The 27,934-nt window shown below is 48.4% G+C and overlaps 2 protein-coding genes across 5 annotated transcripts in view; one reads left to right on the top strand and one right to left on the bottom strand.

The window, feature by feature from the left end:
* SYMPK (symplekin) overlaps positions 1-18,607 on the bottom strand; it is a 37,633-nt gene extending 19,026 nt beyond the window's left edge. Inside the window, exons 1-10 of one of the 4 annotated variants that reach the window (XM_041746264.1) lie at positions 18,460-18,607; positions 14,661-14,784; positions 14,014-14,079; positions 12,527-12,580; positions 12,362-12,435; positions 9,721-9,847; positions 8,559-8,808; positions 6,410-6,580; positions 4,930-5,169; positions 835-989 (exon numbers count right to left, since the gene is read on the bottom strand). In XM_041746264.1, the coding sequence (XP_041602198.1) occupies positions 835-989; positions 4,930-5,169; positions 6,410-6,580; positions 8,559-8,808; positions 9,721-9,847; positions 12,362-12,435; positions 12,527-12,580; positions 14,014-14,079; positions 14,661-14,765 (1,242 nt within the window). In that variant the 5' untranslated portion in view covers positions 14,766-14,784; positions 18,460-18,607. Of the gene's footprint in view, positions 1-834; positions 990-4,929; positions 5,170-6,409; positions 6,581-8,558; positions 8,809-9,720; positions 9,848-12,361; positions 12,436-12,526; positions 12,592-14,013; positions 14,080-14,660; positions 14,785-16,041; positions 16,063-18,459 lie in introns of those variants that run through there. The other 3 variants (XM_041746265.1, XM_041746266.1, XM_041746267.1) reach the window with 3 other exon arrangements.
* Positions 18,608-19,401: 794 nt separating this feature from the next.
* Positions 19,402-27,479, top strand: FOXA3 (forkhead box A3). Its single transcript, XM_041746353.1, has 2 exons — positions 19,402-19,617; positions 25,714-27,479. The coding sequence occupies exons 1-2, from the start codon at positions 19,549-19,551 to the stop codon at positions 26,695-26,697; spliced, it is 1,053 nt and encodes a 350-aa protein (XP_041602287.1). The 5' UTR covers positions 19,402-19,548; the 3' UTR covers positions 26,698-27,479.
* Positions 27,480-27,934: the final 455 nt, after the last annotated feature.

Genomic DNA, 27,934 nt, shown 5'->3' with positions numbered 1-27,934 from the left:
CCAAAAACTATTAAGCCAAGCATTTAACTTAAAATTCTGGGGTAAAATATCCAAAGAGAGCAGCAGGAAAGAATAAAGACAACAGAAATAAAACAGAAGAGGTTACAAAGAGTATCATCAAAATTTCAGAGCCAGTTCTTTGAAATGACCAAATACAAACAAATTGATGGTAAGATTGAACAACAAAAAAGGCGCCAAGGACACAATATTAAGGACAAAGGAGCTCCACACTACTACAGAGACAGCAGGCATGATAAAACTAAAAGAATCCTGTTAAGAACTTTAGGCGAATAATTTGAAAACAGTGTGATGAGGACGGACAAGATACAAAGAGTTAATGGAAGCATCATCAAAGAGGGCCTAAGGCAAGCTGCATCCAAATTTTATCTGGAAGGAAACAGAGAGCCACAGCAGGGTTGGAGCAGGAAAGCCAGGGGAGCGTCACAACCTATACTTTAGGAAGATGCCTCTGGCTGCCACAGGGAGAGTGGAAGCCAGAGCCAGGGAGCAGGCAGGGGCCCTAGGGGATGGAGAAGATAGGAGGGACTGCCCCCTTCAAAGGAGGGGGCAGGTGTGGGTTCAGATGGGACTCAGATGATCCAAAGAGGGACTCCCAGGGGATGGTGACAAGTGATCTCCAGGAAAGATCAGGGAAAAGGTCCATCCAACACTGAGAGGGCCCACTGGACCACACCCTCCTAACACAAACAACAGAGAGGTGCTCTGGGACCAATGTCATCTGGAAGAGGTGGGCAGTATGGAGTGGAAGGGAAGCAAAAGGACTAGAAATCCTTCCTCCCTGCCCTGTGGGAAACAGCCCCCTTCCCTCCTTACCAGATTGGCCACATTGTCAGGCGTCAGCAAGGGCTGCAGGAACTCGGCTGTGATGTCTGTGTCTGACTGGCCTGAGATCTGGGCTGAGGCCTTTGAGGTTCCTGACGGGCCTGGCTCCAAGTCCTTGTCCTCATCATCTTCCCCCAGGTTGGGCTCTGGGAGAGGGAAGGAGACAAGATGCTGGTGCCAGAGTGAGTAATATGCCCTTTCCCCTCCAGGGGAGCCCAGGGAGTCCCTGCCCCCTCCCCGGGGGGGCCTCAGCAAGCAGGAGAGTGCAGTGAGCAAGACCTGGGCCACAGCCGTGCTCTGCCATCAAAGCATCGTGTGACCCTGGGGAATGACCTGCCTCTCCAGGCTTTGCTTTTCTCATCTGGGAAATGGAAATAAGCCACACCAGCCTTGCTGCTCAAACTAAACTCCAAGAAGATGAAAAGGTTACCTAACAATTTCACTAAGCTTTACTGCTGAAAAACCTCTATCTTTGAAATACTACTCAACCTCACCAGGAATCACGAAAATGTAAAGACAACCCAGTAAGCCCACGGGATTGACAAAAAAATTAATAGGCTGGTAGTGACAATTGTTAGTAGGGGTACAGACTATGGAAATATAACTGGTATGGCCTTCTGGAAGTGTAATTTGACCATAGTGCAAACTTTTAAATGTGCACACCTTTTTGACAACTTCTAGATATTGACCCTAAACACTCCACTCATAAATATACATCAAAGGTATAATATACAGAGAAAAAGCTTTACGTACAAAGATGTTTTTTGAAGCTGGAATGTTTAATAGGGTGATAATTTAAGTAGATAACGGCAAAAATATGATCTAATGTTATACATTTTTTTTTAAGATTTTATTTATTTATTCATCAGAGACAGAGAGAGAGAGAGAGAGAGAGAGAGAGAGAGAGAGGCAGAGACACAGGCGGATGGAGAAGCAGGCTCCATGCAGGGAGCCTGACGTGGGACTCGATCCTGGGTCTCCAGGATCAGGCCCTGAGCTGAGGGCGGCGCTAAACTGCTGAGCCATCCGGGCTGCCCAAATTTTATTTTTTTTAAAGTAGGCTCCATGCCCAGCTTGGAGGGCCTGAAGTAGAGCTTCAACTCACAGCCCCATTATCAAGAGTCTCATGCTCTACTGCCTAAGCCAGTCAGGCGCCGTTGTTATACAGTCTCTTAAAAAAAAAAATTGCAGGGATCCCTGGGTGGCGCAGCGGTTTGGCGCCTGCCTTTGGCCCAGGGCGCGATCCTGGAGACCCGGGATCGAATCCCATGTCCCGGGATCGAATCCCATGTCGGGCTCCCGGTGCATGGAGCCTGCTTCTCCCTCTGCCTGTGTCTCTGCCTCTCTCTCTCTCTCTGTATGACTATCATAAATAAATAATAAAAAAATAAAAAAAAAATTGCAGTGCATGTAATAAAAAGTTGATACCCAGCATCAACCAAGAGCAAGGGCATATATAATTCAGTTACAAAAGGTTGAACAGAATGGGCACTTCACAGACACCCAAATGACTAATAAATGTAAAGTGATGCGCAGCCTGACTCCAACATGTACAAGAAAAGGAATTTAAACCTAGGATACTGTACATCCAGGAACTGGTAAGAATGGGGTAACTGGCATTCACACACCTCTGGGGTTATATACAGTGGTGTGGCTTTTTTTTTTTTTTTTTGCAAAACAGTTTGGCAATGGCTATCAAGAATTTCTATGTACCCAGTAGCAATGGGCACATCCGGTGCTCAGATCTTGGTTTCTGAAACTACTTCATGCTTAAAAGCAACCAGGGCTGGGGCACCTGGTTTGCTCAGTGGTTGAGTATCTGCCTTTGGCTCAGGGCATGATCCCAGGGTCCTGGGATCAAGTCCCATATCAGACTCCCCGCAGGCTTCCTGCTTCTTCCTCTGCCTGTGTCTCCTGTGTCTCTGCCTCTCTTTCTGTGTCTCTCATGAATAAATAAAATCTTAAAAAGTAAACAAATAAATAAGTAAGTAAATAAATAAATAAATAAATAAATAAATAAATAAATAAATAAATGCAACCAGGGCTCCTTAGAGAAAAGGCTGATTCCAAGACTGGAGTAAGAAAGTACAAGATGAGTCCAGAGTATCTTGTTATGCTAGAAAATTAGAAATGCGCAAAAAAACTTACAGGACAAATCAAAGGGTCAGATCAGCCAGCTCAAAGGCTCCCCCTAGCTATACATGAGGCAATGTGAGCACCAAATGAGTAACAAGAGTAATGGAACAACCCAAAGAATAAGAATCCACAAGTCTAACTGATAATAAAGTAGAGAGAAGAAAGCTCTTCCTTACAGAATGCCAACTAATAAATGCAGAAGGAAAGCTTCTCATGATCGTTAGAGCAATAACAGATGTTAAAAACACTGGGTCACAATTTGAAGGGGATCAGGTATTTTTACACAGTATAGGTATCTCTCCCCACTTAGTATTTATGATAGGGAAAAGTGCATTTAATACTGGAGAAACCTGATAGACACTATTTTGACCAAGCAATCAAAGCTCCCATCACCAATAAGGGGACAAACTGGTATCATGTGCCCCCTTGAAACCACACAGAGGCAGCAGTCAGGGCATCAGTTTGGCAGTGTTCCAGCTCCAAGTGCAGAGCCTAGATCCAGTCAGGAAGCCAGAGCAGATGAACCCACACAGAGGGACATTTTACTGAACAGTAGTCCTGGACTCTTTGCAATTGCAAGGTCATGAAGCAGAAGGCTGAGGAACTGATTAGTGAAGCTAAGGGGGAGTGATGAATGTGACTTGTGAGCCTCACTTTGTCAAAGGTATGTAGGAGCTTTCAGTACTATTCTTGTGACATGTCTGCACATTCAAAATTACTTCAAAATAGAAAGTTTAAAGAAATACAGCAATAAAATTGGTGGGCAAAAAACAGCTTTAAATGCACAAACCTTTTGCTTCACCAATCTCACTACTAGCAATCTGTCCTATAACTGGACATACACTCAAGACTCTCATACTATAGCAACCTTTACACTTAAAAAAAAAGACACAGACGAAATGTCCATCAACAGGAGGACTGGTTAAAGTGATCTACATGCACTACAGACTATTATACCACCATTAAGAGGATGCAGTAGATTCCTAAGTGCCGATATGAAAGAAGCCCTAAGATGAGTACTAAATATATTAAGGTATGGAACACTCTGCTTTGCATACTTAATTATGGGAGAGATAGATCTCCACCTCACTCCTTATATAAAAATAAATTCCTTATTTTAAAAAATAATAATTAAAAAAAACAATTCTCTCATAAATATTCTAGAAACAAGTATCAGTGATTTAGAAAGTTGTGGAGTAAGGAAGGCTGCCATGGTTGATACTATTGACAAAATAATGCAACCATTAAGAAATCACTTCAGGGGCGTCTGGGTGCTCAGTCGGTTAAGTGTCTGGCTCTTGGTTTCGGCTCAGGTCATAATATCGAGCCCTGAGTCAGGCTCTGCACTTAATGGGGAGTCTGCTTGAGATTCTCTCTTTCCATCTCCCTCTGCCCCTCTTCCAATCCTCTACGTATGCTCTCTAAAATAAATAAATCTGGGGGATCCCTGGGTGGCGCAGCGGTTTGGCGCCTGCCTTTGGCCCAGGGCGCGATCCTGGAGACCCGGGATCGAATCCCACATCAGGCTCCCGGTGCATGGAGCCTGCTTCTCCCTCCGCCTGTGCCTCTGCCTCTCTCTCTCTCTCTGTGACTATCATAAATAAATAAAAATTAAAAATAAAATAAAATAAAATAAAACTTAAAAAGAAGAAATTACTTCAGAAAGAAAATCCAATTATAAAGAAAACAGAGGATATTTCTGAGAACTCTGGTACTTCTGAAAGAAAACTTAAGTGTAGTACTTCATAATTACTTCCATGTATATCACACACTTCAGTGATGCTATTCTGATACCTACTATGTCATATTTATACACTTTAATTTACAACACAATATTAACTAATACAATACAGGTCAAGTTCATAGTTTAGTGTAAATAACTGAACATCGTAAATGTAGTCAGTCCCTGACACCATCTCTTGGGACACCTGGACGAGCTCCTTAGCTCACCTAGTTTCATCTTCTTGAGTGTGGAATCCGAGTCATCTCGGGGCCGCTTGCGGGCATCCTTGCCACTGGGCATGTTGCGGGCGATCTCTGCCTGAGGTGTGCCCAGGTCCACCAGCAGGGTGGTGATCTGGGCCTGAAACTCCAAGGAGGCTGGGTGCTTCAGAACGCTCAGCAGGTGCAGCTTCAGGTTCTTGCGCACACTGCTCACCTGAGATTTGGCCAGCGTCGGGGGCAGGTTGGCTACAAGGAAAGAAGCAGGAGCTTTGTTCTGTGGACACAGCTCATGGGGCCCTGCAGGTACTACTGCCCTTGGGCAGTAGTTGCAGGGTCTCCTAGAAAAGTTCCTTTGCTCTTAGGTCTAATGTGTAGCCTTCCCCGTGTATGGGCTGATGCTTGAGGGTTTTAACCTCAAGAGGTCTCCATCAGGATTAGTCAACCTTAGAACAAAGAAGAAGCTCACCCACCCACCCTTTATTAAACATGAAGCCTCCCCTCCCCCACATCTCTGGTCTGGAAATTCCAGCATGCCTCCCCTGGGGACAGCTATCATCACCACCTTCACCTCTGCAATGCCCCAAATGAACAGCTACAACAGTGCGCCTCGTTGGTCTTGCCACCAGAATGATTTTCCAATGTCTAACAGTCACCTTGATGAACAAGCCTTCCCTGTTCCACAGAGAAAGAGGATGCCTGTATTTTCGCCTGCCCGGCATCCTTCCCTCCTTCCTCGGCCAACAATGCTTCCATTTTCCTTTGAGGGAACCACCCAGGCTCCATTCTCAGTTCAAGTGGGCAAGAGACTCAGGGCCAGTAAGAACAATGCAATCCCTTAGCAATCCCTTGTGATTGGCTCAGAGATAAGGTGCCAATGTCTTCTCAGCCAATCAGGAACAATAGGCATCAGTATCTGGACTTTTGCTGGAATGACTGGGAAGGAAACACTCTGTCCCTTGGGGTTACCAAGTGGATGGAATGGAAGCCTAGAGCTATCGGGGGCCATCTTTGCTACCCCAAGGAAAGAGACACAGAACAGAATAAAGCCTGTAAGGAGAAAATAAGAGCCAAGAAATGGAGACAGATCTCTGATCTGCACACATTCACACCTAAACCCCATACACTTCAGTCATCATACATGCACAAAAGACTAAGAAATAACCAGGTACCCATCAACACTTTGCTTATTTTGGGATACTTATCCTTCCTGCTCTTTTTTGTTGTTGTTGGGGTGAGGGAAGGCTAGAATATTTTAAAGTATTTTGCAGACGTCATGCCATTTCCTCCACACATACCTTAATATTAAAGCCAACTTTGAACCAGGTTTCTGTTCCATGCCTCCAAAAGATTCCCATCTAGCCGAAACAATGCCTCCTGCATCCAGACTAGACTGATGAACCCCTCAGGAACCCACTACCTGGCTCACGTTTTCTCAGGAAAGAACAGACTGCCCAGCGGACAAAGGGCAGGGAGGGGACCAACCTACCATGCAGGGTTTCATAGGCCTGGATCACCTCTGACATGAACATGGGCCTCTGGCGGGCGATATTGGCGAGTGAGCCCAGAGCTGTGGTCAGGTTGATGGAGGAGATGGCGGGGTGGACCATGAACTTGAGCAGCTGCTCCAAGGCCGCCTTGCCTTCCTCCCACAGCACATCTAATGAGGGACAGAAGAGTACCAGTTAGCAGGGGGTATTTCTTCACTAAACTCTGGAGAGAGCAGTGCTGAGGCCAAGAGGAGAAAGACCTTTCTGGTTGGGAAGGGCTGGGATGGTTGGGAAGGGCTGGGAAAACAGAAAACTTAGTGATTGAGTCCTATGAGATGGTCCAGTAATGAGTATAAATATTTAGAGGTGTTTGGCTGGCTCAGTAGGAAGAGTATGCGAAGCCTAATCTTAGGGTCATGAGTTCAAGCCCCACATTGGGTGTGGTGGAGCTTATTAAAAAAAAAAAAAGTATAAAATATAGAGATGATGCTCAAAGCATGGGATTCCAATGAAAAGACTAAAAATGATTTTAAATATCGAACTATAGGAATCTGATCATCCAAATGATGTTGAGGTGAAACTCTGAATACAAAGATATGCATACACACACATGGACAAAGCACTCAAAGTCTTTTGTACCACCACTCTCCTTGATCTGGCCCCCAAAGGTTAATGCTTAACAACTTTGGTGGATATCTTTCTTGAGGATTTCTATGCAAAAACATACTGGATACCATGTTATTTAAAATAGCAAATAAAAAACAGGCTGAGATATGACCGCACTATGGAACACTGTAGGGCAACTGAACATGACTTTGATAAGTGAAGATGTCACTTAAGATAATACTGCTCAGTGGAAAAGGGATGCCTGGGTGGCTCAGCGGTTGAGCGTCTGCCTACGGCTCAGGGCGTGATCCTGGGATCTCTGATCAAGTCCCATATCAGGCTCCTTGCAGGGAGGGAGCCTGCTTCTCCCTCTGCCGGTGTCTCTGCCTCTGTGTCTTTCATGAATAAATCTTAAAAAAAAAAAAAAAAAAGATACTACTACTCAGTGGAAAAGACAATATATAAGAATAGCTAACGTTTATAGCTGACCATGCCAACCATGTTGACTTACCAAATGCTCATACCTATACCACCATGTAGATGCCAGAATCATGAATCCCAATTTACCAATGGAGACACAGGCTCAGGGAGAACAGGTGGCTTGCCCAAGGTTAGAGCAGGGATTCAAACATAAGCCACTCTAAACTTCTCCACAGAAAATATAAAGCAGGATCCTATTTTTCATAATAAAAAAGCCAATAATCACAGGGTCTATGAACATATATAAAATATCCATCCCTGCATAGAAAAGGTCTGGAAAGACATATACACTCTTAATGGTATTTAACTCTGGGAAGCAGAACTGGGGGGTGGTATTTTCCCTTTACACCCCCCTGTATGTTTTGCTTGACACTTCAGTATACACATATATATGTTTATAAATTGCAACTAAGAAAACTGTTAAGGGGTGCCTGGGTAACTCTTGACTTTGGTTTGCATCATGATCTCAGGGTTGTGAGATTGAGCCCTGTCTTGGGCTCCGCACTGGGTACTGAGCCTGCTTAAGACTCTCTCTCTTCCTCTGCCCACCCCCACTTACACATGCACATGCTCTGTCTCTAAAAAAAAATACTCGGAGGAGTAAAGGGGGAGAGAGAGGAAGGAGAAAGAATCTCAAGCCGACTCAGCTGAACATGGAGCCTGATGGGCTCAATCGATCATAACCTGAGCCAAAACCAAGTTAGATGTTCAACTGACTGCACCACCCAGGTGCTCTTTTTTTTTTTTTTTTTAAGATTTTATTTATTTATTCATGACAGAGACACAGAGAGAGAGGCAGAGACATAGGCAGAGGGAGAAACAGGCTCCATGCAGGAAGCCTGATATGGGACTGGATCCTGGTACTCCAGGATCACGCCCTGAGCCAAAGGTAGACGCCCAACCGCTGAGCCACCCAGGCGTCCCCCTAGGTGCCCTCTTAATCAATGTCTTATATATACTGTCTTCAGAAATGAAAAACCAAGAAAGGAAAGGGAGAGGAGGGGGAGGGAGTCAGCATAGTTAGTGACTGACAAATGGGACGAGTTGATGAGTGGCACTCACTGTACTGGATATAGGGGTGGTCACGAGGGATGCGGTCTAGGCTTATGTCATGCTCCTGGCGTCGGGGCACTTCTGAGTCAGCCATGCGGGGTGACAAGGTGACAATGAGGCCTTCCACAAACTTGATGGCATGGGTGCGGATGCCGTCATTGTCAGAATCCAGCAGCAGAATGATGTCCCCAGCCATGGCAGACACCATGTCCCAGCAGGCCTCTTGGAGCTCACTGATGACTCGTGACTTTACCATCCACTGTGAGGGAGCCAAGGAGGAATGGAGATAGAGAGAAGGGGACAAGACATCAATGGCCAACTCTATCACTACGCAGAAGACCCATAATACTGATGAATAAATTCATTTGGGAAACATGTACTGAGCTACAACTCTGCCTGAAGCCCTATGCTAGATGATACTCGGGACAAGACCCAGGGGTAAGCAAGACAGGTCTGGTTCTGCCTTTACGAGGTTCACAGACAGTGACAATCCAGAGTGAAGAAGCTCAGATCTTAAGACAAAGGAATAACAATACTGACGTCACAACATGGTGGCAGGGATTAAAAGGATTCATTTCATTAATGCTAATGAACACCATACCACAGTGTGTGCTTTTCCGTATAGTACTCACTACAGTGCAATACTGAAGCTTCTATGCTTCTTTGATAAGCATCTGCCTCTCTCACTGGGCTGTGAGCACCTACAAAGGTAGGACCCAGCACATCTGAGTCACAAAGGAAGTATTTGGGGAATGGATAAATGGATGGAAGGATAGATTAATGGCAATTCCCTGACCATCAGGATATTAGATCCCTTTGTTGTCTGTTCCCAAAGATCAATAGCACATTTTGCCCATAAAGAATTTGATCTGTCCCTGGTTTAACAGACTTGTCCCCATATAACTGAAAAGGCTATAAGTAAGACCTGTCAGGGGCGCCTGGGTGGCTCAATGGGTTAAGCATCAGCTCAGGTCATGATCTCAGGGTCCTGGGATAGAGCCCTACATTGGGCTCCTTGCTAAGCGGGGAGTCTTCTTCTCCCTCTCCCTCCCTTGCCCTCCACTTGTGCTCCACATGTGCATGCTCTCTCTCAATAAATAAAATCTACAATCTTAAAAAAAAAGAGAGACCTGTCAGACTGGGATACCCCCAGGTGGGAGGGACTGCTTACCTGTAGGGCCACCTTGTAGAGCTGGGTCATGGTGAGGATGGCCTTCTTCACCACATTCACATTCTCATCCCTCAAGAGCATGTTGAGGTTTGCAATCAGTTTCAGCAGTAACTCAATGTCTCGTTTGCTGGGGGAATAGAGAAAAAAGGCCAAGGTCAAGGTGGTCTTTGGATATGTGATGGGAGCTTGCGGTCCACAAGGAAAGGGAAATCGGGGTCAGTGTGTCAGATGAGTGGAGGTGGGCGGAGTCAGGGACTGCATCTGTTTCGTTGGTCAGCACATCCAGAAACTGAGAATGCTTGGCACTTTCACAGCCACCCATGAAGCCTCTCTTGAGTTTGTCCTGCAATGCCCACTTTCACTCCAGTAGGGTCCTGCTATTCACATCAGGGGCAGGACTGCCAGCCAATTGTGTGAATGCAGACAAACCCACTGTCTCATTTAGGAGAGTACTTCCCTTGTAGCTTGCTGTGAACACTGAATCAATACTTGTAAAGTACTTGGAATGGTACAAAAAGCATTCATAAATACTAGCTGTCATCACTTTCAAGCACTTCGCTTTATGCAATTGTGAGTTTTGTTCGCTCGTTTACCTCAGTCTGAGGGCTCTGCAAGTGGGGGACCCTTTCTAGTCATACGAGCAGAGTCTCAATTTTTTGTTGCAGAATGAAATACATATTTGTTCAATGGATAAAAAAATTCAAGAAGTCCACACCTAGAACTCAGATCATGAATATAATTTTTACAACAGTCTACAATCTGAAGTTAAATACTAAGCTGATCAGCCAAAAAAATGAAACTCGAGGCAGCTGGGTGGCTCAGTCGGTTAAGCGACTGATGCTGGATTTCAGCTCAGGTCATCTCAGGATCACGGGACTGAGTCCAGAGTCAGGCTCTGCACTCAGCAAGGAATCTGCTTGAGATTCTCTTCCTTCCTCTCCCTCTGCCCCTCCTCCTGCTTGTGTGCATGTGCTTTCTCAAATAAATAAATCTTAAGGAAAAAAAAAAAAAGAACCTTAACTGCCAGCTACATGAAGTCAGAAACAATATCTGTATTTACTCACTGTTGTCTTCCTAAGCCTGACATAAATGTCTGGCACATACCTGTTGAACATTTTATTTTATTTTCAAACTCAGGAAATTTATCACAAATTCTCCCAGTTAAAGGTGGAGATTACAAATTGTGGCAATGGCATTACAGACATGGGTCAAAATCCCAGCCCTGCCACATACTGGCTGTGTGGCCTTAAGAATCTCACTTCGCCTCTCTGAATCACAGTGTTGTCTTTAGATAAACGGGTCACATAACTAACCCATGGTGTTATTTTTGAAGACTGAAGTATGTAACAAACTAGGTGAAGCATTTAGTACAGTGCCTGACAAAGAGAAAACAAAATATTTTACTTTTTCTGAGTCACAAAACATCCAAAAAATGTTGAATGAACAAATGACTCAGCTTGAACAGGTCACTTTATCATTCTGAGCCTCAGTTTCTCCTTCCTTAAAAGGAGAGCAAACCCTCCATTGCCAAGGCTGCTGTGAAGATTACAGGTGAAAACAGAGGAAGGGATTTAACACAGCACATAGCAGAGTAAGCTTTCCATGTGGTCACTACTATCGTTAAAATTCTTGTTCAACAAATATGTGTTAAGTTCCTCCTGTGTGCCAACACCATTCTGGTGCGGGGATACAGTGGTCTATGATATGGAGAAGGCCTGTTCTCGTGGAGCGGACATTTTTGTGAGGAAGGGAAGCATCAAGGTAATCTCAACTAGTGAGAACACTGGAAAGAATAGTGCAAAGCCAGGAAAAGCTTGCTGAGGAAGACCAGAGTGAAGTGAAGGAGTGAGCCAGGTGGCTCCCTGGGGTGAGCATCCCTTGAGCGGGTACAGCAAGCTGAGAGAACAGTGTTTTTGGAGGAGGAAGAGGGAGGACGGAGGATGTAAGTGAAGATCAGGGAGGGCACCAGAAGATGAGGTGACAGTGAGGAGGAGTCTGGGTTTCAAACTAAGTGAGACAGTGGGCCAGTGGAATTCTGAGTGCAGAGATGATTCACATTTTAGCAGGCTCACTCTGGCTACTGTGAGAGAGGAAGTAGGGCATGGGTCTGCTATTTCCTTTGGGGAGGATAAAAATGTTTTGGAACTAGATGGGTGAATGTGCTAAATGCCACTGAATTGTTCATTTAAAAATAGTTAATTCTGTGTTATGTGCATTTCTCTTCAATTAAATAGAAGAGAGGGGGTTAGGTAAGCAGATGGAAGGCCACTGGAGCCATCTAGGTGGGAGGTAATGGTGGCCTGGAGCACCTTAACAGCCAAGGAAGTGGTTGAAAAATGGTCAGATGCTGTTTAAATTTAGAAGGTAGAGCCAACAGTCCTTACTGAGGACACAGATATGAGGACGTCCTCAGTAAAGACTGTATAGACTGATATGAAGTAAGGACTGATATGAAGTGTGGGGGAGCTAGAAGAATCATGAATGATTCCAAGATTTTGACCTTATTAAATATTTGCTGAGCAATCAGTATGCATGGGAGAGAAAATGGGTCCGAGAAGCAGAGGGCAGGGCCAGGAAGGGAGCTGAAGAGGCTGTCTCCACCAGGAGCACTCCCAGGGGCTCCCTTTGAGCCACCCCGTACCATGCCTCCTCGATGAAGCCGATGACAAATTTGCGCACTTCGATCGACTTGTCCGCTTGGAAAGCGATGATCTCCTGCCAACATCAGGAAGGTGGGTCAGGACTGCACCAGGATCCATCCCGTTACCCCTATACTCACACCCTCTCTCCCCCATTGGTCACTCACGTCCAGAAAGTTGTCCAGTAGTGTAGGATCTTTGTTGATGATCAGTTCCTGGACCTGGAAGGACACTGGGGATGAGGAGGAGAGCCACACATATAAAACCAGGCTCCAATCAGTACAGATAGGAGCATGTAGGAAAAAACAGCATAGAGGTAGGCAGCAGAGAAATTCAGTTCAAATCCTGGCTTTGCCACTCCCAACCATGGCCCTGGCAAGTGGTTTGCCCTGAGTTTGTCTGCTCTTCTATAAAATGAGGGATCTTAAACACCAACTCATGGGGCTCTTGTGAGGCTTTAATAAGAAGACCCTATAAGGTGCAGGGCCCTAATCGGTAGTGAGCACATGATACACCAGGGGGCTAAAGAAGAGGGAAATGCTGTACGAATTCCTTCCTGAGACTCATCCATCAATTCTCTCCACTCTCCTCTGTTTCTATTCCCCATTCACACTGCCACAATTCAGCAGGCGTTTCATGACAGAGAGAACCCATCTCCTGATGTCCTTGGACTTGCCAGGCTCTTTGGAATAAACTCTTCCAACAGATGTCCTCAGAGAAGCCCGGTGCCAGCACATGCCCAGCTCCAACTGCTGAGAGGTCAGGTCAGCTACCCAAGGCCACACGATGAGCAAGGAGCAGAACTAGGGTTCTCACCCAGGCAATCTGACCTCTGAATTGCACCTGCGTCCTGGTCTGAACCATACCTGGCCCCTCCCCTCTAAGTCTTCATGTCTTCTTTTGCCTTTGCATAAGCTCCTCTCAAGACACTCTCCGTTTCTTACTTAGCCTGCTTTTCTCCTTATTCTCCAGCTCTTCCAGAAAGCCCTTCCCTGACTCCCCAGCTCTAGGCTGGGTCAACAGTCCCCTCGAGGCTCCCACAGCAAAACTGGGTTCCTACATCCCAGCCCTGTCCACTTTGTTCCCACTGTGTGGTAACCTGCATGTCTTTCCCACTAGACAGAAACCTGGCAGAGAGAAGATATAAGGATGAAGAGCATAGGATTTGGAGCTGGAATCCAGCATTCAAGTCCTAGTTCAACTAGCTTCTGGCATACTGACCTGAGGCTCATTATTCTAAGTTCTGAGACTCTGCTGCTTTCTGTAGAAATTGGGCCCTAAATTACCCTGCTTCACAGAGCTTTTGTGAGAATTATTTTTATTTTTTTAAAGATTTTATTTATTTATTCATGAGAGACACAGAGAGGCAGAGACAAAGTCAGAAGGAGAAGCAGGCTCTCCGCAGGAAGCCTGATGTGGGACTAATCCCCAGACCCTGAGATTATGACCTGAGCCAAAGGGAGACACTTAATCACTGAGCCACTCAGGTGCCCCACTTTTGTGAGAATTAAATGACAGCATGCTTGTACGGCACCAGACACCACAGTAAGCATATCTTAAATGTGGACACTAGTGTTATAGCAATATCTTCTTTTTCACATGTTCCCACCCCTACCCTTGTGTTGCTTAGCCCAGCATCACCCCATCCCCTCACCTGTTTGAGTACTGTGATCTTTGAATCATTGGTAATCAGTGCTGCCTGGTTCAGGAGATCCACCACCTGGAAGGAGGGGGAGAGGCAGGTGATGGTGCTAGTTTTGCCAGCCCACCCAATTTGGCACCCTGTGGGCCCTGCAGCTGAGGGCGGAATGCCCAAAGACCGGGGCTGTGCCTCACCATCTAAGCCCTTCTCTCTCTCTCTCTCTCTCTCTCTCTCACTTTTTTAAAGATTTTATTTATTTATTCATGAGAGACATACAGAGAGAGAGAGAGAGAGAGAGAGAGGGAGAGAGAGAGAGGCAGAGACACAGGCAAAGGGAGAAGCAGGCTCCATGCAGGGAGCCAGATGTGGAACTCAATCCCAGGACTCCAGAATCACACCCTGGGCCAAAGCAGGCGCTAAACCGCCGAGCCACCCAGGGATCCCCTCTTTCTCTTTTTTTAATGATTTTATTTATTTATTTATTCATGAGAGACACACAGAGAAAGGCAGAGACATAGGCAGAGAGAGAAGCAGGCTCCCTGTAGGGAGCCCAATGTAGGACCTGATCCCAGAACCCCCAGGATCATGCCCTGAACCACAGACAGATGCTCAACCACTGAACCACCCAGGCATCCCTAAGCCCTTCTCTCTATGCTCACTCTTTCTGAGGTGGTCATGCCATCGATGCCCGGCCCCTCCTCCTGTGTGAAGAACTGTGATGCCACGCTCCGCCGAGTGACACTATCTCCACTGCTGCCTGCCATGGCTGTTGTCCGGTACTTCCTGGAGAAAAAGAGGATAGACCAAGCTCTGGGACCCTGTGGATAGGGTGGACCTTCACTCTGCCATCCACAAAGGTCGCAACTCTCCTTTCCATTCTGTCCTGTCCTGTGGGATCTTCTGAAGCCCCTCTCCCATCCCAGAGTCTGTCTTAGACTGTATATGTAGGGGTTATAATTTGGGAGAGACTGATGTCTCCCAGGTCAGAGGCAGTACCTCGTGGAGTACCAGGCTTCACCTCTAGTACTTTACACATAGCAGGCTGACTACAGACAACTGCTGAATGACTGAACAAATGAACACACAGGAGCCACCTCGCTGGTTTCAGTGCCTCATATTGCCCTCTGGACTGTACTCTGGACCAGTCAGGACATCAAGCTTTCTAAAACATAGCTCTGAGAAATACCAAGTACAGAGTTCCACACGCTAAGTATTCAACACAACAGAAAAGGCTAGTTAAATCACATTTCAGCCATTTTCTGGAATACTATGGAGTTGTTTTTTTAAAAAGGGGATGGGGGAAGGAGAGACTTTAGGGCATCTGTCCCCAAAGTCACATTTGGCAAAACTATTTAATAAGGATCCATTACAGCATTATTCCTAACAGCAAAAGACTATTAACAACTCAAGCATTCTCAAACAGGCAGACTGGCTGAAAAACCATGTTAAATCCACATAATAAAAGACTGCAACTGTAAAAAGAAATGAGGGATGAAAAAAGAAGGAAAATCTCTATACATTGCTCGAACAGTGGATTCCAGCATCTATTAAGTAAAAACACGCAAAATGAAGACGTTTGCCACATGCTCCCTTAATAAAGGGATATATACATACACACGTATTTTTTAAAGACCCTGAAAAGACAAAGCAAAAAGCAGAAGAGGGGGGGAAAAATAAAAAAAAATCTGGCGAGTGTCAATGTATTATCATAAAAAGATGTCTAAATAAAATAAAATAAATTAATTAATTAAAAGATGTCTGTGACAGCCTATAGCATCACAGAATACAGCAACTCAATCCATTTTTGTCAAGTTTGTGTATGTATACACAGAATGAACTGGGTCCGTTTCCTTTTTTGTGAAACAGGGATGGCAACAGTGTTTACCTCCCAGGACTATTCTGAAGAATAGATGAGTTAGTATACCAAAATAAACACAAGATCAATACAGCTACTATTTTTATGTACATACTCCTGAAAAATATCTGAAGGGTGTTGCTTAAACTGTTAAAGACAATTTGAGGAGGGTGAAAAAGATGTACCTTTTAAAAGGAATGCAATATATTGGGTACACCTGGGTGGCTCAGTGGTTAAGCGTCTGCCTTCGGCTCAGGGCATGATCCTGGAGTCCCGGGCTCAAGTCCCACATCAGGCTCCCCGCATGGAGCCTGCTTCTCCCTCTGCCTGTGTCTCTGCCTCTCTCTCTGTGTCTCTCATGAATAAATGAATAAAATCTTAAAAAAAAAAAAAGGAATGCAATATATTGTACACAGTATTCAACAAATGTCTGCTGAATGAGTATCCAACAGTGTTCTTCCTAGTCTCCTTGTCACCTGTCACAACCACACCTTGCTTAGAGTCAAAGACATCATCCTCACCAAGGCCTAGTACTTTGTACGAGGGCTCCCTCACTTTCTTCTAGGGTCTCTGCTCCACGTCTGCCCTAACTGGGCAGTCTCCCTCTCCATCTATTCCGTCTCCCTCTCCATCTATTACTCTGTTTTTCTACACAGTATTTATTATCATCAACATATAAGCTCCACGAAGGCCAGGACTTGTGTGTGTTTGTTCACTTTCAAGATCTCCATCATGTGAACAGTGCTTAGCACCTAGTAAGTACTCAATAAATATCTGAGTGAATGCCAAAGGGCCTCCCCAATTACTGGACTCAGGATCCCTCCCCTCCCCTTTGGCTCTAGAATGCTTGAAAAATAATAGCTAATATTTAAGAATATGTGCTGGGCACAATTCTAATACACATGCTGACTTTTTTTTTTTTTAGATTTTATTTATTTATTTATTTATTTATTTATTTATTTATTTATTTGAAAGAGACAAAGGTAGGGAGAGGAAAGCACGAGCAGAGAGGAGAGGATAAAGTAGGCTCCCCACTGAACAGGGAGCCTGATGCAGGGCTCGATCCCAGGACCCTGGAATCATGATCTGAGCCCATGACAGACACTTAACCAACTGAGCCACCCAGGCACCCCACATGTTAACTTATTTAAACTTCACAACACCCACTCTTTGAGGCAGGTATGGTTTTTAAGCTTCATTTTACAGATGAGGAAATTTGAAGGCAAGGGAGGTAAAGTCACTTGACTGAAGGCTCAGAGCCTCTAAGATACAGATGCAGCAGTAGGACTGCAGAATCTATCCTCCTCATCACTGTGCAGGACCGCCTCTCTGAAAGGAATTCCTTCTCTATCCCAGATCTATTGTGCAAGCCAAGAGGCATGGTCACCTGACAACCAGCATTCTGCTGTCCCTTATCAGAACATAATGAACCTTTTCATGATCAACCTTTCCACTCTCTCCATGACAATCATACATTGAGATCTACCTATTTAAAAAAAAAAAAAACCCTGTGTCCTTCCCCTTCTTCTTTTTGGTTTATCCTTAAAAAAAAAAAAAAAAAAAAAAAGTATATCCACATTTCCCTTTTCTTTTGTAAAAAAGGGAGCATATAATAGGCACTACCTTCTATTTCATTTGTCTTCACTGAATATATTCTGGAACCCACTCTATCACAGTGTATAGGTATTTTCGTGATTCCCTCCCTGAAACCCCGCATTTCCTTTCACAGTTGCATATTTTATTATGTAGATGTTATCAGCTTTTTTCCTGCCAGTCTCTCGATTAAAGAACATTTGGGGTGTCTATAGCATTTTTGCTATTACCAACTACCATTGTTTCCCCTTGTCTCCCCATGTACTCCTTACGGAGTACCACTACCCCAATCCCACCTGGGAGTATGACGACTCCCCCCATACACGAAATAACCCCAGAAGTATCTTTCATTCATTCTACGAACATCAACCGGGTGTCTTCAGTGTGACCAGCGCTGTGCTGGGAACACAGCGATAACCAACACATACTCTAAGCCCCTGTCCCCGTGGAGCTCACGATCAAGGACCTAATCAAAAAACCCCACAGATAAAGGTCCAGTGATAAATCAGACCACATGTGACATGAAGGAAAGGCACACGGACCTATGAGAGCGTTTAAGAGGCGAATTTCGGGACGGAGGGCGGGAAAGGAGGGCTTTGCAGGGGAAGTGACGTTGATGCCGAGACCCGAAAGATGAATGGGAGTTAGCCAGGCAGAATGGGTAAAAGGATGTTGCGGGCAGAGGGGACAGCATGTGCAAAAATCCTGAGGCGGGAAGGCGCGTGGCGAGTTTGAGGAACCGGAAGGCTAGTGCAGCTGTGAGGAGTGAGGAACGAGCAGAAAGGCCGAGCCGGGGCCGGCGGGGCGGACGCGCCTTGGGGGCCACGTTGGAACTTTGCCCCGAGGGCATTGGGGAGCCACGGGAGGGTCCTGAGCTGGGGAAGAAACTGGGGTCCCGAACGTCACTGCTCCCCTTTCCTCGCAGCGCCCTAACCCGCCGGCCAGCGCCCCTGCCGCGTCAGGGTCCCTCCTCCCTTCGTTCCCGGGCCCCCACGCCGCCCCCCGCTCACCGCGGCGCCGACCTCCGTCCCCCTCGCGCCCCCTCAGCAGCGCCTCTTCACAGACGCCGCCGTCGCCATCTTCCGTTCGCCGCCGGGACACTGCGCACGCGCCGCGCGCACAGGGCCGCTGGGAAATGGAGTCCACACTGAGGCCCGCCCCCTCCCCTACCTCCTGCGGCGCGAGAGGCCTTCCGCCTCCCCCCCGCCCCTACCCGACGAGGCCCGGGAGCTTTTCATTTCCGGCCTATGAACGCCAAGCCTTAAGGGAAATGTAGTCCCTTAGCAGAGGCACTGGACGGAAAGGGAGGTAGAGGCTTCTGGGAAATGGAGTACACGGTGGTTCTGAGTCCCTGGACGGCTGGTGTTAGAGCGAGCGGAGAGTCCGGGCAGCGAAGCTCCGAGGTCCTGGAGGTGGCCTGCTGCCCCAGTGGAGTCTAAGCAGAGTCCCCGATTCCCTCCACCTTAGGTCCTGGCCATTTACGCGGTCTGGAGCATTTCCAGCTGTCGGAAGCTTCAGTCTTCCAGTCCGTCCAATCGGAATGTGGGGCCGAGGGTCTCTTATGGTCCTCACCGTAGCATACGGACCTGTGGAGTCGCCTGCGCTCTGAGGCCCCTTTCCTCCGTCTCGGTCATGCCGGGCTCTGGCTGTTCGCCCACTCCTGTCCAAATAATGAAACCCGCTGGGGCAGAAGAGCCCCAGGGTTCTGCCCTTGGGGAGAACTTTAGCATGGGCAGTGTCGCCCACCCGTGGCTCGCTTGCTCTTCCACCACCTCCAGCTCTCACGGCCTCGGGCTGCGGCTCCCGGCGCCTGAGGTCTGTCTCCGCGCAATCCCGCAGGGGGCGCCCCAGGCCGAGCGCGCCGCCCTCGGGGAGGCGGGAGGGGAGCCCGGGGCGGGCAAGGGCGGGGGGTGGGGGGGGGTGGGGGTGTCCCAGCTATAAAGCGTGGCCGCCTCCCGCGGCGCCCAGGACGGCTGGGACCCCGGGCGGTCGGACGGGCGGGCAGCGGTCGGAACTCGGGCCGTGCCGGCTGAGAGATCTGAAGCGCTCGGTTCCCCCCCGGGCCGGAGCGAGGGCGGGAGGGGGCGCAGGCCCGGGGGATGCTGGGCTCGGTGAAGATGGAGGCCCATGACCTGGCCGAGTGGAGCTACTACCCGGAGGCGGGCGAGGTGTGTCCTCGGGGATGGCGGAGCGGGAAGTGGGGGGCAGGAATCAGGGTGCGAGCGTGAATGGGGGTGAGGATGGGGTGTGGGATCGAATGGGGGTTCCGACTACTGTTGAGGAGCAGAGGAACCAGAGACACGGAGACCAGGTGTAGGAGTCAGGGATGGGGGAAGGAGGCATGGGAGTGCGGTTTCGGCTGGTTGGAGCGAGGGCTCAAACGGAAAAATTTAGGCAAGGGTCAGGTCATAGTTTAAACGTGAAGCTTGGGTGTTGGGGACCCCAAACCCAAGAGATTAAAGTGAAAAAATCAAAGATAGTAATCGGAGTTCCAGGATAAGGGACAGAGCTGGGGCATTGGGAAATGGGGTCCAAAAGCAGAGGGGTGGAAGAGGGAAGACCTGGAACAAGGAGATGAGAAAAGAAAGGTCACCCTTAAGGAAAGTCCGAGGTGGGAGCCCAGGGGTTGAATATAGTTAAAGATGAGGGGTCCTGGGGGCAGAAATCAGAATTGGGGTTGGGGCATAAGCATCTTGAGGGTGGCAATCTAAGAGTCAGAAAAAGGTATTGGTGCTCAGAGTTAAGAGATAGAGGCACTCAGAGATGAAACATGGCTTGGGAACCTGTAATAACAGGTGGGTAAGAGTTGGGGCTCAGATAGATGGGGGCCCAGATGGGATCAGAGTTGGGAGCCTGAGAGCAGATGTGAGCAACAGCATTGTCAGGAGAGAGGTCAATTTCCACCCCCCGTCCTTATTCATGACCCTTAGCCCTCCCGACTGAACTTCAGTGGTTTAATTGTTTTTAGAGACCCTCAGCAGGGACACTCCCTGTTGGAGACTGGAGGGTTTCAGATTTCACACCACCACCACCCCCATTCCAGTAATCTCCAGTAATTGCTAATGTCCTCTCTTGTCCCATCTATGACAAGGCCAGCCTTGGAGTAGGGGGCGGAGTGGATCTTAATCCCCTCACCTCAGCAGACGGAAAGTCCTTCCCCAAGTCTAACTCCCATTCCTATTGCTGCAAGGGCTCCCCCTTAGCTGGTTCTTTCAAGCGTCAATATAATGAAATGGCAGGGGAGGGTAGGAGGGTTAGGGGGGTCCAGACATTTAGGTTCCTAACTTAGAAAGAGACTTTGGGCTTCTTTCAAGTCAGAAGGAGACTGGAATGTCTGAGATCTCCACGGATTCTGAGATCTGGGTGTTTACAGGGGCCCCCACTGTGCCTGAGTTCTGGGGCTGGGGTTTGAAGCTCGGGGTGGGACTCCTGGTTCCCCAGGCCTGCGGGGCTTGGCAAAGTGCCCGGGAGGGGCCAGTCCTGGGGCTGTGGAGGTGTGAGGTGCACGTGGGGTGGGGCAGGCCGACCAGGGAAGGGATTGAGAGTGCTGAGAGCTGGAGCTGGAACTGCTGAAGGTGTCATTTGTATGGTGGGGAAGGCAGAGACCTGGTTGGAACTGGAGGCTCCCAGGTAGTGGAGTTGAGGGGGGGGAATCCTAGCTGAACCCCTAGAGAGTTAGAGCCTGGGGCCATGATTTTAAAAGACCAGCTACAAATCTGTGTTGCTGAGGTTGGGGTACATCTTTAAGAAGTAAGTTGTGCGGGTCTAGGACGGAGGAGTCACTATCTGGGCACAGGCTGAAATTTAATAATTTGCACGGAAATTGTGTCATAAATTGAGGGACTGTCTAGAGTTGATTAGCATTTGGGGGCATATTTCAGAAAAAGTTAACATATGAGGTGTCGGAAATGGAAATAGGGTATCCCCAGCCTTCCCACCAGCTGAGCCACCTCCTCTCCCCCTGAGTCTGAACAATAGGGAGAGAAACATTTGCACTCGCTCAGCAACTAAGAACTGAGAGGGTCCCCAAACTGCTTCTTGCTCACAGCACCCTCCTGCTGGGGTGATTGACACCCCCGTCAGGCTCCCTGTCAGGAAGGAAATTGGAAAGTTAGCACCCTGGGGTGTCCCCACTGGGCTCCAGTCCTCACAGATCAGCTGGTCCAAGAGCTCCCCCCTTTTAGAAATGGGAACTCTGAAGCCTCTCAGAGTGTTAGGGGCTGCTGCAGGATCTGGACTGGGACTGGGAGGAGGCTTCTGGCTTCACACTGCCTTCCCGGACTCTCTGTCACACCCTCCCCCAGAAACAATAAGGAAATGAAAGGAGAGAAAGTCCAGCCTCCTGGTATGGGGGTGCAGATCCCCTGAGGGCTTCCCCCCCAATCTCAGCCCCGCCCTGGCAGGGGAGATCCGGCTTACACCCGGACACTGGGGGTTCATCCCAGCCCTGGGGCGTGGGAAAGCCTAGGGTGGATTAGGGCTGCTGGAGTGCTTAAGGTCAGACCTCAAGGAGGACTTCCGGGTGGGTGGGGACCCAGAAAAGGACAGCCATGGGGTCCCAATCATCCTTCCTCTGTGATACAAAAGAGCCTGATGGGGTTGGAGCATTGGAGTGTGGGTCACAGAGTGATTTAGGAACTCTCTGTGGATGCCCCTGAGTGCATTGCCTCTCCTCAGCTCTGAAAGACCCGCTTCCCTTATACTGGGGAGGGGGTGCAATCCGCCACGGTGGTGGTGGGGATACCAGTGCACAGAGGAGGGGTAGCTGTGACTCCAGTTTTAGTGGGAGGCTTCTGGGGAGACAGTGATGCTGAGGCCAGGAGACAGGGATACAGAGAAGTGCCGGAAAGAAAGAGACATGGCAGGGGAGTGGGGCAGAGAGAGACAGGGAGAGATAAGGTGCGGGGGAGAAAGATGGGGTTGGAGAGAGTCATAAGGAGGGAACGGCAGGGGTTTGGGGAGAGATAAGAGAGACAGGAGAAGGAGGGAAGGCAGAGGGGCGAGAAAGAGATGGGGAGAGACAGGGCTGGGAAAAGCAGCTTGGAAGGAGACTGGGGAGTAGAGGGGAGGAGCGGAGAGGTACTGAGACGGGGAAAGAGATGGACAGATACACATGGAGCCAGCTGGGAGCCTCGAGACCAGAGACAAAAGAACTCCCTGGAAGTGTGTGTGTGTGTGTGTGTGTGTGTGTGTGTGTGTGTGAGAGAGAGAGAGAGAGAGAGAGAGAGAGAGAGAGAGAGATTCTCTGTCTGCATTCAGACTAGAGTTGGTTGTCACCTGTCCCTGACTCTGCGTGACCCTGGCACTTCCCTTCTCTCTCAGGACCTTGGGAGCCGCAGACCCTTACAGTGACAGGGGACGAGACAGGACCCACTGACTCACAGCAAAGGTGGCTCCTACTGGAAATATAGCAGCACCTTCCCCCCCTCCCCCCTGCAGTGCTACAAGAGCCCCTCATGGGAAGGGAGCAGGACAGTTGGTGGACTAGGGGAGAGAGGATGGTGGACAGTGGATGGAAGGGGTAAATACACACAGCGAGGGGTAAATACACACCACCCACCATGCTTTCTGTTTTCCGTGTTTATCTTGTTCATTTCTTGCTAGACTGTCAGGTCTGTAAAGGCAGGTCTTGAAGTCTGTCTTGGTCACTGCTTTTATAGCGCGATCCAGAGAGCCAGACTGCCTAAATTCAGAGTCCTGCTCCTTCCTTACTGTCTGACCCTGGACGACCTCTCTGGGCCTCAGCTTGGTCAGCTATACAATGGGTGTCATATAGCACCTCCCCTGTGGTTCGGTTGGTTGTAAAGGTTGAAAGGGAGACCTTTCCTGTGAAGTGCTTGGAGCAGGGCCTGGCACAAAGTAGGTGGCCAATAGATATTTGTTCAATGGATGAAAGAAGAGAGGGTTACTTAGACCTAGCAATGCCTCTGTATTTCACTGAGCTAAGATGCATGTTTTTCATTTGAACGTTTCTGAAAATGGGATGGGTTTTACAGTCAACAGTGTCCAGGGATTGAGAATGTTTTTTTCCCCTTGCTTACTGGTACTTAAAATTAACACCGCAGCTTACAAATAGCGATGTCAGATCCCTGGGCGACTCAGTGGTTTAGTGCCTGCCTTTGGCCCAGGGTGTGATCCTGGAGACCCAGGATCGAGTCCCACATCGGGCTCCCTGCATGGAGCCTGCTTCTCCCTCTGCCTGTGTCTCTGCCTCTCTCTCTCTCTCTGTCTCTCATGAATAAATAAATAAATAAATAAATAAATAAATAAATAAATAAATTCAAAAAAATAAATAGTGATGTCTTAGATTCAGTGATACATAGTAACGAGATGATATATATTAGGTTGAAATGTAATTTTTTCAAACTGAAACATTTTTTAAAAAGTTTTTAGACTTTTATTTATTTAAGTAAGCTGTACACCCAGTATAGGGCTCGAACTCACGATCCCGGAGATCGGGAGTCTCATGCTCTTCTGACTGAGCCAGCCAGGTGTCCCCATATCCTGAAACATTTCTGATCTAAAACAACTGTAATTCTATAGTCCGAAAAGTGATAGAGAGTACCCGTGTAGATGAGATGGTTAGATAAATCAGGAGTTTTCAATTTTTTCACTTTTAGGATCTCTTTACATGCTTAAAAATTATTGAGGACCCCAAACAGTTTTTTTCATGTAAATTATGTCTATCCATCGTTATTGCGTTTAAAAAAAGTTACCGCATTAGAAATTAAAACTGAGAAATTTTTAAAATATGGATTGATTTTTTTTTTTTTAAGATTTTATTCATTTGGGACGCCTAGGTGGCTCAGTGGTTGAGTGTCTGCCTTTGGCTCAGGGTGTGATCCCCGAGTTCCAGGATCGAGTCCCACATCGGGCTCCCTGCATGGAGCCTGCTTCTCCCTCTGCCTATGTCTCTGCTTCTTTCTGTGTGTCTCTCATGAATAAATAAATAAAATCTTTAAAAAAAAAAGATTTTATTCATTTATTTGACAGAGAAGACAAGCAGGGGGAGCAGACAGAGGGAGAGGGAGAAGCAGGCTCCTTGCTGAGCAGGAGGAGTGGGGCTCTATTCTGGTACCCCCAGGATCATGATCTGAGCCGAAGGCAGATTCTTAATTTTAAACTAATAATTTAAACTAATTTAAAACTAACCAAGTAATTTTAAACTAACAATTTTGGGATCCCTGGGTGGCGCAGCAGTTTGGCGCCTGCCTTTGGCCCAGGGCGCGATCCTGGAGACCCGGGATCCAATTCCACATCGGGCTCCCGATGCATGGAGCCTGCTTCTCCCTCTGCCTGTGTCTCTGCCTCTCTCTCTTTCTCTCTCTGTGACTATCATAAATAAAAAATAAAAATTAAAAAAAAATAAAATAAAATAACAATTTTTTGCATAAATATTTTGTTTTATTAATAACTATATTTCAGGGCACCTGGCTGTCTCAGCTAGTAGAGCATGCAAGTCTTGATCTCAGGGTTGTGAGTTCAAGCCCCATGTTGGGCATGGAGCCTATTTTTAAAAATTAAAATAAAATAAAATAACTACATTTCAAAACATTTAACAAGAAGAGTGGCACTGTTATATTTTTGGCAAATTTTTTCAGTGTCTGGTTCGATAGGAGACAGCTGGATTCTTGTGGCTGCTTCTACATTTGGTCTGTTGCAATGTCACATGTCCGGTGGCCTCACTTGTACACTCCTGAGAAAAAGAGAATGAAAAAGCTAATAATTTCTTAGCATTATATGCAAATAATTTTGACCTCCTGGACACCCTAAAAGGGTCTTGGAGATTCCCCAAGACATCCTGGACCACACTTTGAGAACCACTTGAAGCATGAGCTCCAATATATGGGAACATAGGGGATGAAGGATGAAGTCAGGGATGGGGTACACGAGGATGGGGAAGAGAGAGAGAGAGACTTCCAGAGACAGCCATCTACAGACAGAGGTAAGGATGGGAGGGACTTGTAGAAGACAGGGATGCCTGGAAGGCTCAGTGGCTGAACATGTGCATTTGGCTCGGGTCATGATCTCAGAGTACTCGGATCAAATCCCTCATCAGGCTCCCCACAGGGAGCCTGCTTCTCCCTCTGCCTATGTCTCTGCCTTTCTCTCTGCGTCTTTCATGAATAAATAAAATCTTAAAAAAAAAAAAAGAAGAGGCAAGGCAGACAGACAGATGGACACATAGCAGGGAGGCCGGTAACCCTTTGCTGACCAGCAAAGCGGCAGCTCACTGACCTCTCCCCATCTCTCTTTCCTTGCAGGTCTACTCACCGGTGACCCCAGTGCCCAGCATGGCCCCCCTTAACTCTTACATGACCCTGAACCCTCTGAGCTCTCCCTACCCCCCCGGGGGGCTCCCTGCCTCTCCACTGCCCTCAGGACCCCTGGCGCCCCCAGCCCCTGCGGCACCCCTGGGGCCCACCTTCCCGGGCCTGGGTGCCAGCAGTGGTGGGGGCAGCAGCTCGGGGTATGGGGGCCCGGGAGCGGGGCTGGTGCCGGGGAAGGAGATGCCCAAAGGCTACCGGCGGCCACTGGCCCACGCCAAGCCGCCATATTCCTACATCTCGCTCATCACCATGGCCATCCAGCAGGCGCCAGGCAAGATGCTGACCCTGAGCGAGATCTACCAGTGGATCATGGACCTCTTCCCCTACTACCGGGAGAACCAGCAACGCTGGCAGAACTCCATCCGCCACTCTCTGTCTTTCAACGACTGCTTTGTCAAGGTGGCGCGCTCCCCAGACAAGCCGGGCAAGGGCTCCTACTGGGCCCTGCACCCCAGCTCAGGTAACATGTTTGAGAACGGCTGCTACCTGCGCCGCCAGAAGCGCTTCAAGCTGGAAGAGAAGGTGAAGAAAGGGGCTGGCGGGACCTCCACCTCCAAGAACAGTGCGGGGGCTGCCGCCTCGGCCACCACCCCTGCTGCCCAGGTCACCTCTCCCCCGCAGCCCCAGCCTCCACCACCTGAGCCGGAGGCCCCTGGCGGGGAAGATGTGGGGGCTCTGGACTGTGGCTCACCCCCTTCCTCCACACCCTATTTCACTGGCCTGGAGCTCCCGGGGGAGCTGAAGCTGGATGCACCCTACAACTTCAACCACCCTTTCTCCATCAACAATCTGATGTCAGAACAGACACCAGCACCTCCTAAACTGGACGTGGGGTTTGGGGGCTATGGGGCAGAGGGTGGGGAGCCTGGGGTGTACTACCAGGGTGTCTATTCCCGCTCTCTGCTTAACGCATCCTAGCAGGGGTGTGGGAGCATGGTGGGCGGGGTATGGCTGTAGCTCACACCATCAGGCGCTTGGGGCCTGGTTCATCCTCCTGGTGACACTTTGCTTGTCCCATCAGTTAACATCTTGGTTGGTCTATTACTGTGGTGACTGCTGTCTCTGTGAGCATCGTGTCAATCCTTTGGGTACTGTGATAACTGCCGTTGACGTCTTGGTGTGCCCACTGGGCACTACAAAGACTGCCATGTTGATTGATGTGATTAATCCATCCATTGGGCACTCTGATGGCCGCCATCTGGGATGACATCTTAGTAGGCCCTTTGGACATGGCGATTGACATCCTCTTGACTGACCCTTTGGATGCGATGGTGATATCATTTCAATGACATCTTCTCTGGCCCACTGGGTGCTGCAATCACTTCCTTTTGGGTGGACTTCTTGGTGTACCAGACACCAAGTTGGCCACCATCCTGCATAACATCTCCTTTTGGCACATTGGGTGCTATGATGGCCACCATCTTGGTTGACTGACATAACCAGTATACTGTTGTGCACTGTGACAGCTCCCACAGCCCCTGGGTTGGCCATTGTCATCCCTGTCTCTTTGGTGTGAGTTGAGTGAGGGATGGAGGTGAGAATACTCCTTGGTTTTTTCTGGAGCCCATTCCCCCCTCTGGTCCAGGAGAAACCAGAATGGACTGTCTAGGGTGTGAGGAATTTCTACTGAAGTCTGGTTCTTGCCTGGGAAGCGGGATACTGGCTGTGTTTGACCATTAAAGGCACTGTTTCTGCCTCTTGCTGAATGTCTCTTTTCCTTGGCGGGTGGGCCCTGTGGGGCTTGAACGCCTGAATTGCTGTGTCCCTGTCCCCTCTCCTTCCTGCCCCTAAGAGCTGGCTGCCTCTGGGGGAAGGGCTGGGGGAGGCATCGACCTGACCTTTGGCTCTTTACTGTCCCTGACCCCAAGGACAGTTTGCTCACAGATAGCAGCCCCCGCAGCAGTGGGGCCAGGGCAGCAGGGGGAGGTGGCTCCGCAGTGACCAAGGCCATCTCCCCACCCCCACTCCCCAGACACACACCTCCAGCTCTGAGGCCCAAGGAGCCCAGGGGCTGCTTAATTTTTGGTTAAACTGGGGAGGAGGAGAAGGCACAAACAAGGTGTTAATTAAAGGAGACTGTGTGTGTGTGTGTGTGTGTGTGTGTGTGTTGGGGCTTATCTGTGGGGGGGGGGGGGAAGTGGGGTCTCCGTTGGTC

The sequence above is a fragment of the Vulpes lagopus genome, chromosome 2 (assembly GCF_018345385.1).
Source record: "Vulpes lagopus strain Blue_001 chromosome 2, ASM1834538v1, whole genome shotgun sequence".
Lineage (NCBI taxonomy): Eukaryota > Metazoa > Chordata > Mammalia > Carnivora > Canidae > Vulpes > Vulpes lagopus.
The sequence above is the reverse complement of the archived record's forward strand: the minus strand, read 5'-3'. Positions and strand labels throughout refer to the sequence as shown.

Coding starts and splice junctions, on each gene's coding strand:
- FOXA3 (XM_041746353.1), top strand. CDS start 19,549: ATGCTGGGCTCGGTGAAGATGGAGGCCCATGACCTGGCCGAGTGGAGC. Junction 19,618..25,713: donor ACTACCCGGAGGCGGGCGAG/GTGTGTCCTCGG, acceptor CTTTCCTTGCAG/GTCTACTCACCGGTGACCCC.